At 49.2% G+C, this 10,479-nt stretch overlaps 2 protein-coding genes across 2 annotated transcripts; one reads left to right on the forward strand and one right to left on the reverse strand.

Moving 5' to 3' along the window:
- Window positions 1-2,140: 2,140 nt before the first annotated feature.
- Window positions 2,141-2,838, forward strand: RAB39B (RAB39B, member RAS oncogene family; the record flags this gene model as incomplete). Its single annotated transcript, XM_010181410.1, has 1 exon — window positions 2,141-2,838. A coding segment is annotated over one exon (427 nt), but the record flags the coding sequence as incomplete, so codon positions are not given.
- Window positions 2,839-8,470: 5,632 nt separating this feature from the next.
- LOC104538267 (prefoldin subunit 3-like) lies at window positions 8,471-9,642 on the reverse strand (the record flags this gene model as incomplete). The annotated part of the gene is made up of 2 exons (XM_010181411.1): window positions 8,471-8,541; window positions 9,504-9,642. Coding segments are annotated over 2 exons (210 nt in total), but the record flags the coding sequence as incomplete, so codon positions are not given.
- Between the last annotated feature and the right edge of the window lie 837 nt (window positions 9,643-10,479).

Below are 10,479 nucleotides of genomic sequence, written 5' to 3' on the forward strand. Positions count from 1 at the left end.
CCGTAGAAGAGCAGGGTCCAATTCCTCCTGTATCCAGCACGTTTTGCCCATCTCTGGTTGGTCAGCTACTGTGATTGCCGTGTCTGAAAAACGATGTTGTGTCATGCTAACAAAAGCAAACGCATGTGCAGCCCTTGCTCCCTGAAGCCGTGTCCCACCACCTACAGAAGGGTTTCCTTCCAGCCAGCGGTGCTCCCTGGGTGGAGAGGGAAGGACTTGAACAGGGAGCCGTGGACCCCACGTGCAGGAGTCCCCACCATGGGCACAGAGCAGGGGAGAGCTCCCAGGCAGTACCGTGGTGTTAAATCTTGGCCAAAATAGGTGCAAATACCTGAACTGCTCTGTGCGAGCACGTGTGAGTGTGGCAGGAGGAGGGAAGTGAATCGTGTACAGCGTGACGGCAATACGGTTTGCTTCCTGGGGGTGGGTGAGGAAAACAGTCTGTGGAAAAGGCTTTAAGAAGAGGCACTGGGACCTTCACCTGCTTTTACCTCAAAGCAGCGTTCAGCTTAGATCCTGTCACGTCTTTTAGAAGTACCTGAGGCGCTGTTGATGTTGTCAGGAGGAGCCAGGGCTGACGCACCGAACACAAGGGAGAAGCAGAAATGCCCGTGACAGCGTGGGGGTGAACTCAAAGCGCCAGTATCTGCTTGCAGATATTCCCTCAGTGCCAAGTGTGCAGAGCTACTGCTGTCCTTCAGCCAGATAATTGGGAAAGCAGAAATTATCCAAATGCAGCCAGCTAGCTTTCCCCCCTCCTCTTCTGGCTTGCTTCAGTTTTGGCTGTGGATTTTTCACCCATCACTGCATGTCTGTTGATAAAGCAATCCTTGATAACTCTGATTCATCCTTTCTTGGGGCAGTTTCACGAGATATACACACACACTACTGGACCGAGTAACCCCTAGCAACACAGTCTTGTGCGTCTGAAAAAGGACTCATCCCAAGGTAAAAAGCAGCAGTGCCTACGTTTTCCTGGCAAGGAGAATTCAGGCCCGGGTATGAATTCCTCCCGGGATTGAAATCTGTCATTGCTTCTGGATTTAGAACGACTCCATGACTTTGCAGGCACACCACGCTTCTACCGGGTCTTGGTTTTTCCACGTGCGGTGGTCGCCGAGCTGTAGCTCTGCTCAGCCTCAGGGGCTCAGCTTCGCTCCACCGCCCTGTGTTAGCTGGTTTCAGGTGCTGCTTCTGCCCGCCTTGAAGTCTGCCCTTGCTCACAGGAGTTGTGGAAGACACACTGCATTTCCCAGCCCAGGATTCGGGGGTCTTTTTTTGGTTACTGTTTCACATTGTCAGTATTTGGCAGGAACAAGCCCAGAAGTCATGCAGATTCCCCTAGGAAGCTCTTGTAGCACTTTGCTGGTGCTGGGGCGGTCAGACTGGTGGCTCCTGTGAGTGCGTCAGCTGTAGCCGTGCCCGCTGCCATCCTGACCTGTGGCACAGCGGAGAAGGCACCGGGGTCAGTGGGTGTCCCTGAGCTGAGGCCCTGGGTGTATGGAGAGGAGCTGCAACCCCACAGTCTGCCTTCCAGTTCTTGTTTTTAGCCTCCTTTTGTGTGTCTATCAGACAATGGGTGTTTGCTTTCAGATAAATCCTTAGTGCTTCTAAAGCAGTGGGGTTGGCAGGGTGTTCAGAGAACTGATGTGGTGAGAGCTGGGGCGCTTGAGGCTGACAGCAAAGGGCAAACAGAAATGTGGGGGTGGGGAGGCACTGGCCCAGGTTGCCCAGGGAAGCTGTGCATGCCCCCTCCCTGGCAGTGCTCAAGGCCAGGTTGGACAGGGCAATGTGGTCCATGGCAGGGGAGCAGGCCTAGATGATCTTTAAGGGCCCTTCCAACCCTAACCAGCCTTCAAGCCAAGATTAGTTGGCTTTGTGAATGACAAGCTCTACAGACCACGAGCTAAAAGCATTAAGACATTGCCTGCACGACCTTCTCTGCCCTGTGGTCTGCAGAGTAGCCAGGGTGGTGGGACTGCTGCTTTCTTAACAAAAGATGTATGTTCAGAAGGGCTACATTTGGCTCAAGAAGAAATCCTCAGAAGACACAGACTAACAAAACCCATGTGAAACTCGCTCTGCCCTTCTTCCCAGACAGCTGTAACTTACACTTCTGTTGTGGCTTCTTCATTTCCAGGTCCATCACCAGAGCCTACTACAGGAACTCGGTTGGCGGACTCCTCCTCTTTGACATTACAAACCGCAGGTCTTTCCAGAACGTCCACGAGTGGCTGGAGGAGACCAAGGTGCACGTCCAGCCCTACCAGATCGTCTTTGTTTTGGTAGGGCACAAGTGCGACCTTGACACGCAGCGGCAAGTCACCAGGCATGAGGCGGAGAAACTGGCTGCTGCTTATGGTATGAAGTACATTGAGACCTCGGCTCGGGATGCCATTAACGTGGAGAAGGCCTTCACTGATCTGACTCGAGATATATATGAGCTTGTTAAAAGAGGGGAAATTTCAATCCAGGAGGGATGGGAAGGGGTAAAGAGCGGGTTTGTCCCGAACGTAGTGCACTCTTCAGAAGAAGTGGTGAAATCAGATAGGCGATGCTTGTGCTGAGCTCTTCTAGTGAGGCAAGTGGTGATGAACTCTACTAACAACCGTACTGTGCTAAGAGAACTCGGTGTGACAGAAGGGAGAGCAGCGCTCCTGTTGTGAACAGCCTCCCACGTTGTTTTGGACACCAGAACAGACCCCCCGGAAAGAAATGTTCTGTTCCAAATAATAACCTTTCAGAACTGGGGGCTACAAGCCTAACGGAGAGCGAGCGAGGGCGTGTGTAGATGTTGCGAGGAGGCAGGAAGCGGCAATGAGGGGCTGCGCGGGGCAGGAGAGCGTATACGGGGACGGGCTGTCCTCTTCTCAGGAAGCCCACAGCTCCGTGCTGGGTATTGAAACCACAGCATGGATACCTCAGTGGGATGACAGATGGGCAGACAGCGCAGAAGAAAGAGGACTTCTTAGTCTGTGTCAGCTGTTGATTCCCAGGAAGGTGTAAAGGCAGCGCAGAGACCGTTTCCTCGTAATGCCAACGCCACAGGAAAAGTTTACTGACATAGTGTGCACACTTCTGAATTTTCCTTCTTATGGTCTTGCACCTAGTTCGATAGCAAAGAATATTCAGTGGAAATGAAAGATGGAAACAGCAATTCTTTGATTGGTAATTAAAATTTAAATTATTCTACACCCCAATAGTGCTTTTTCTTGCTGTGCTGAACTTGGATTCCAAGCGGCAACTCCTGCTGCAGCAGTAATTGCTCAGTGCATTTACTGCTGAGGTGTGTACCTGGAAAGTACCCTGAGTTCAGGGCTTTCCAGTAGCATGAAGTGCTCAAGAGCATAAGGAGAGAGCCACGTCCACGTATGTTTTAGCTTAGCGCTGGGGTGTTGCACCCAGGTGGGACACACCAACGTTTCTGTCGTGCTGACCTTTTGGGTGTCACAAGGAGGAACAGAAAGGGGTGGGGGAACCAAACCCAACAAGATATAAAACTTGAAAAGCTTAACTCAGGTGCATCAGACATCCTAAAAGGTGAGATTTGCTTCTAAAGAAGTTAAATGGCGTGGAAAGCAACAGCTTCCATCAGCACTTGCTGCTGTTGAAGTGTCATTTTCTTTCTTGGCACCCGTGGAAGACGAGAACTAGCGCTGGGGAGGTGGTGCCCACACCAGAAGGGTCTGAGCAGGTGGGAAGGAAAGCAGCAAGGCACACTCGAGAGTAGCATTTGTTTTCCTCCGTGTTTTAATTTGACAGGGTGGTCATCACTGGCAGCCATGTCGCAGAAGCTGTGTGAGGGTGGATGTTCTCTGGGGATGCCACTCACCACTTGGCAGCGTTGCTTCCACCAAGTTTTAACGTAAGCTTGTGAAGTGCAGCAGGGTAACTGTGCTCCTGTAGCAGACTAGGGAAGTTCAGCCTATTAACAGCAAAAAAAACCATAGTGACATTTTCTAACTGGAGTTTGCAAGCTTTGTACACCAAGCTGCTACTGGGCAGGAGGGAGGGATTAGGTGAAAACCACAGGAGGCATCTAGCGTTTGAGTTTTAGGCCTCTAAGTAGAGAAGAATAAAATACTTGTTACAGCTTTTGAAGCTGCCATCTATAAAAGCGTGGGCCTCGATTGCTGTCGAGTTCAGACCATTTCTTCCTTTGAACCCGTTCTCACGGTTTGCAGCACACGGGCAGGTCTGTATGAAGAAAAAATACAAAACCCTGTGGTTTCCCTGTTACAGCTCTTAAAAACAAACCCCAAACAGCAAACCCAACCCCAAACAACCAAATCCTTGAGCATGACCAACATTTTTATTGTGTTGTAGGAACAATTTCTGTGCCTGGGCAGTGCTGGGAGGGCACTGGTGGCAAGTGGAGGGGAGGGCTGGCAGTGGGCAGCACCCTTCAGTGAGCTCGGCTGTGCTAACCCTTAGTAGGTGATAAAGGTCTCAGAAGCCCTGTGCTAAAGCCCAGTGAATTCCAGGCAGATTCAGTTGTGGTCGAGTTTAGTGCCCTGAAAATTCAAACCAAACCAAACCAATGCCTTTACGAGATCTCTTTCTGGGTAAGCAGAGCTGGAGATGATTGCTGCAGAGCACACCCCAGGAGCCTGCCCGGGCCCTGGGCGGCTGATGCCAGCACAGAGCAGGAGGTTTGCCGGGAGCAGGTCTGGTAGCCCTGGGCTCACCACGGCAAGGACGGAGCCGTACGAAAGGGTCGGGGTCTCTGTTCTGGCAGGGAAAGTGGTGGCCGTTCTGGGCCCAGCTGTTCCCAAGGGGTCCTGGGTTGCCTGGCTGAGGGCCTGGAGCTGGAGCGCTGCATTAAGAGCAGTCCCAAGTTGGATCGAGTGGTGTTTCAGCAACTAAAATTCTGTAATTCTCTGTGCAGGAACCAGGCCAGCAGGGGAGAGATTACTTTTCATGAGACAACCAATATTTTATTTAATGGGTTTTAGACATTCCCCTTTGCTGCTCCCAAAGAGAAATGCCAGCAAGCCTAAAGAAGTGAGTGCATTCAGGCCTTCAGAGTAAATCTGCAGTCTAAAAACACAAGTGTCATGACTCTAAAGAGGAGCAATAGAGAAGACAGTGTACGCAGTCTTAACTACTTAGAGGTAAGAAATGGGTATATTAAATGATAGAGAAACCATTATATACATCTTTTTCTAATTCCTTGCATTTTCTAGACAGCTTATTAAGATACAGAAAATGTAGATTCATCTGTACAAAATTTGGAACGTTTTTTTTCTAAGATGAAGAACTTCTAGGATACGCTAAGAATTCTTTTCTAACAACTGGTTTTAACGCTTTGACTTCTAGCGCAAGAGGGACTTAGAGACACCAGAAGGTGGTACCTTTCACAGGATAAAGGTCAGGGGCTCTTTTACTCTAGGACAAAAAGGAAAAAAAAATTAAATAAAAAAAAAGCAAAAGCTAACTAACTGTCTGTGGGCACTGCCACTTGTTAAAAACAACCTGCATGTTCGACTGAAATTGCTCAGAACTTCCAGAATGAAAGCATACTCTACACTTTCCTCGCTTTCTGTTATGCACTGTAACGAAATGTGAAAATAACGCTGTATTTAGCTGTCTGTATGTGACTGAAAAAAAACAAACCAGCTTGTATTTAGCAAAACGGTTACTATGTGATCATGTGAAATTTAAAACTTGTAAAGAAACCTTGGTGCGTTTTCTTTTCTTCCCCCCTCCCCAGTCTTTATCAGTGAGCAGTCCCCTGCCTGCTCCACTTCCACACTGAGCTGGGCTGGGCACAGGCTGGCTCCAGTGAATGGGTGCTCTGTGCAGCAGTGCCCTCCATACTCACGCTGTCAGAACCAGCCAGCCACCCTGCTGAGGAAAACCAGTGCAGCTGTGGAAACACAGCAAAACCCCCAGAGCAAACCCCTGCTCCCTGCATAAGGAGCCAGGCCCAGCCTCAGCCCCTCACTCCGCTGCAGGCAGGACACAGGAGCTGAAACAGCCTCTGCAAACCTGTTCTTGCACAAGGTAACAAAGACTTCACAGCAAAGCAGAGAGCAGCGCTGGACAAGGATCAGTCACAGCAAAGCTTGAGCTCTTGCCTCATTTTGTTCTGGGACTTGTTTGTTTACTTGGGCCCTCAGTTCAAGAAGGACAGGAATTGCTTGAAAGAGTCCAGGGCAGAGCCACAAAGATGATGGAGGGAGTGGAGCATCTCCCTGATGAGGAGCGGCTGAGGGAGCTGGGTGTCTTTAGCTTGGAGCAGAGGAGACTGAGGGGAGACCTCATTCATGGGGATCAATTTGTAAAGGGCAGTGTCAGGAGGAAGGAGCCAGGCTCTGCTCTGGGATGTCCAATGCCAGGACAAGGGGCAATGGTCCCAAGCTGGAGCACAGGAGGTTCAACCTGAACATGAGGAAAAACTTTTTCAGTGTGAGGGTGCCAGAGCATGGCCCAGGCTGCCCAGAGAGGTTGTGGAGTCTCCTTCTCTGCAGACATTCAAAACCCGCCTGGCCGTGTTCCTGTGTGACCTGGTCTGGTGATCCTGCTCTGGCAGGGGTTGCAGTGGGGGAGCTTTCGAGGTCCCTTCCGACTCCCAATATTCTGTGATTCTGTATCAAACAAAACAAGCGTTTGATGGCCACAGCCATCTCCCTTCCCCCAGACCAGATACCTTTGGAACCTTCTGAGCACTCCCACCCCTGGTACCCAGCATTAGGCCACGGGCAGTTGCACACAGGACTTGTTTTGCTCACGCAGAAATGCTTAACTCGCCGTTTCATTGTGCGCAACAAAGGCAACTGCTGCCGTAGGCCCGGGCACAGGGAGGGGGAGCGCGCTTTAGCCTGTGGGGATCTCATGATCCACACTGAAGAGAAAATTGCAAGAGAAATCAGGACGTGTTGCCGCTGCCTTTCCCGTCATTGCTGATGCTCTTAAAAAGAAAGGGCGAGAAGCAGCCCCACACGCAGCCCGGCAGATACCTGCAAGTCAAATAACACAGCAGAGCTGAACATTCCTCTGCTGCAGCCAGAGACACTGGAACAGACGGGCAAGCCCAGCTGCTTACCAGGGAGTAAGGAGTTACCCGTTTCATGGCCGTGCCCGCAGCTCTGGCTCTTCCACAGCCACGGTGCTGCCTCATCAGCTGCTGTGTTCACAAACTCGGCCGTGCTGACTCACTCCCCGTTTGGTTCAAGGCAGCATTCACAGCTACGCTTTTCATGTCTGCTGCTGCAGCTGAGTTTGTTCACCCTCCAGCCCCTCACCTAAGGGAGGGGAACATTACGAAAGTTCACACAGCAGATTCACGACCTTCTCACCCAAAGAAAGATGCACAAAAGCAGGTGTTTGCCACAACTGCTTAGTTTTACTATTTTAATATCACGAAATAAAAGTACAAAAAATTTACAGGTATATTGTTTCTTACGTGAAGATTGAACAGTTAACATTTGCATTTATTTTTGCAGCGCAACCTGTATTCTCAGTCACAGAATGTGAATGTTAGCCACTGACATCACCACTGAGCATTTCATTTTAGAGAGAAACTGCAGAGGTAAAAGGCAACGATCTTGCAAGGCTTCATTAGAACCAAAAAACACTGCAACTGTGACCACCAGACGTGGGGCCTCAGTAACCATCCTTCTCCATACAGGTTTTACCACCCGGGAGGCTGAGAGTGTTAAGACACTGGAACTGGGCATCTTGTCTAAGGGATCACAAAGAGGGGGTTCGTGTTCACAGGCTAGCGGCGTTTTGGTGTCCTTGTGCAGCACAGCTGCAAAGATGAGCAGTGTGTGCACAGGGGTGAGAGAACAGGGTGAGATCACCTGCAGCCTGGACACGGCTTGTGCTGTTGACTCGATGACCGTTCCTCTCTGCAGACAAGTCACCAACTGTTGGATGTGAAGTGCTGAGAATTCAGTGACAGGCGGTTAACCGACCCAAGAGTCATTAAAAACAACTCTGTCCACAGTGATAGCCAGGAGTGCTCGCAGGCTGATGCTGCCAATTGACTGACTGAGAAAAAAGCCAAGATTTCAGGGCATGTTTTGTTTCCTAGAACACCACAGCTGCACGTCTGCCCAACCCAAGTCAACCTGAACCTCATCAGCTGCACGCAGAGAAGAAAAGTAAACCCCTGCGTGACCGTAACCTGCTAGGATGTCAGGCCCCATTCCATTACTGCCCCTCAACTTCCCAGACAAGCTTTCAGGTTTCAATTCGTTCATGACAGACTGGTCTGATCAAAAGGCTGCGTCCTTCGCTGGACCGTGTGGTGCCTTTTCAAATAATTCATTTCATGAAGCATGCACGAAACCAAATTTTGAGTTTACAAATAAATAAAATGGTGCTCCCCATTAGTTTTGATATATTTTACCACTGACTGAAATGCTTGAAGTAACTCAGTCCCTTAAGAATGAACTTTGGGGGGGGGGGTGTTTAAATAAAAAATATTTGGAAATTGAAACCACATTTAAAATTGGCAAAACTATGCTTTGTTTTTGGAAGGGTCTTGCTTGTTTCTTCTCTTTACATCCCAGTTATAAACTCTAGCCATATCTGAGGGCGTGGAGTTAAGGAAATAGCTCATGCATTTGGAGAAATAAAAGAAAGAGAGGAATAAAGAGAAAGCAGCAGGTTACACAGCTCACCACACACACTTCACCTGTGACGGTCAGCATTGAAACCACGTAGTGAAAACGCTGGCTTGGTGCAAAGCCGTAACACACAGGAACACCAGAAACTGTTCATTACTGCAGCTTTTACACCATTTACTTAAAAACCTCCAAAAAGATACTATGGAGAAACACTTCTTTGTTTTACTTACAGCAACTCTTCTGAGTTCAGTCACTGCCCACCTCAGCCGTATTTACCTGCTTCAGGCATCCTGCAGCACCAAGGCATCTGAAGTATCAGCTTCAAAAAACCCCAAGTAGTTGAGCCTTTATTAAACCTAATGCTTCAGTTGATGGCTATCCTTGTCATTAAAAGAGTTTTAAGTAGAAAGTATAAAAAAACAACCCCAAAACCACATCCCTGGAGGAGGTTCATGAGAGAATAAAGAAGTAACAAAGCTGAGCAATGCCTGAGCTAGCACCAAGCTTGCTGCAGGGCCTGGAGAACACCACCATGGCAGCTGAAGGGTAAGATCAGCAACAGCCCAAAGAACAACACCGCCCGAGGGAGCTCTAGAGAGGAAGGGCCGCTTGGTTTGCAGTGGAGCCATCGCTCCGCAGCCCCGACCCTCCCTGGCAGCTCAGTCCCCAGCAGGGTCAGCGCCACTGCAGTGGTTTCACGGGGACTCGATCACAAACACGGGCTTTGCTGCATCTACACCGACCCTCAGCTCAGCGCTGGAAACACCGTCCTGTTTCATTGCTAGGAAAGGTTAAGCTTCTAGAGGGCTACAGAATTTTAAGGGAAGCCAGTCTAAAATGAAAATGTCAGGAAACTGGTAATTACCCGTGTGCCAGCTTTCACATACACCTCTTCCCCTGCAAATAATTAAGAAGAAAGGATACTGACTTCTGTAGTGGTGAACTGATCTCTAAGAAAATCCAGGTCTTCCTCTAGAAGATCAAGGTTTCTTGTGGCTGTTGACAAATTCTTCTCTAACAGAGCCTGAGCTTCGTCAGTATCATATTCAAGCATCACATTGGCCTAAAAAAATAAAATGATAAAAGCTTTTACTCTTGCATCGTAAGGAATAAGCCATAGCAGGCTTACTTCAGGCTGCTGCTGACAACTTAGCACATTAACAAAAGGCTGTCCTGACAGGCCAAGGCAAGAAGACTCAGGACGGACAATGCCAGAATCCACTTGAGGCCTCCACCACTTCAGTAACGAATAAATCCCTCTAGTGGCTTAAAAAAGGTTCCTTCCTATAGCTCAACAACAAGGGGCTCCTCTCCCTGTGCACTGCATTCAACGTTTCAGCATCAGTTCCCATCTTCACCAGATCTGAAGAGACAGACTTCACCTTTCTCAGTGGCACCTTTCAAGTGTCACACAGCTCCAGAAACAACTCTTGCTGCATTCAAGATGAACCTCAGGATCTCTCTGTGTGGAACGCTGACAAACAGCCCAATGGCATCAGTCATTACAGGCCCTTACGGATGAAACAGATATAAAAGTCCTATCGTGTACCACGGTGGTTCTTAATCTACACATCTTTATTTCACCAAGGAGCTACGGCCTGAAGAGATAAGAGCAGGACCAAGTGCAGATGTGCCAGTGAGGCTTTGGACCATTTGAGGACTGCGCAGCGAGCAGAGCCACGTCCCACAGCTACACATGAACCCAGGGAATGCTCACAGAGCTGCAAGAGTGAGAGAAACCATTCTTCCTTTAAAATATCTGGAAGACAGAGTTTCCCTAATAGTAGTAACAGGCATAGCCCGACATGGAGACTGTAAGTAACAAGGAGGACAAAGGCAGAAGGCCAAGAACACCTAAATATAATAAACTCCTGTTGGAGAGCAGCGTAGGGGAAAGGGA

This window comes from Mesitornis unicolor, unplaced genomic scaffold (assembly GCF_000695765.1).
Source record: "Mesitornis unicolor isolate BGI_N332 unplaced genomic scaffold, ASM69576v1 Scaffold16703, whole genome shotgun sequence".
NCBI lineage: Eukaryota > Metazoa > Chordata > Aves > Mesitornithiformes > Mesitornithidae > Mesitornis > Mesitornis unicolor.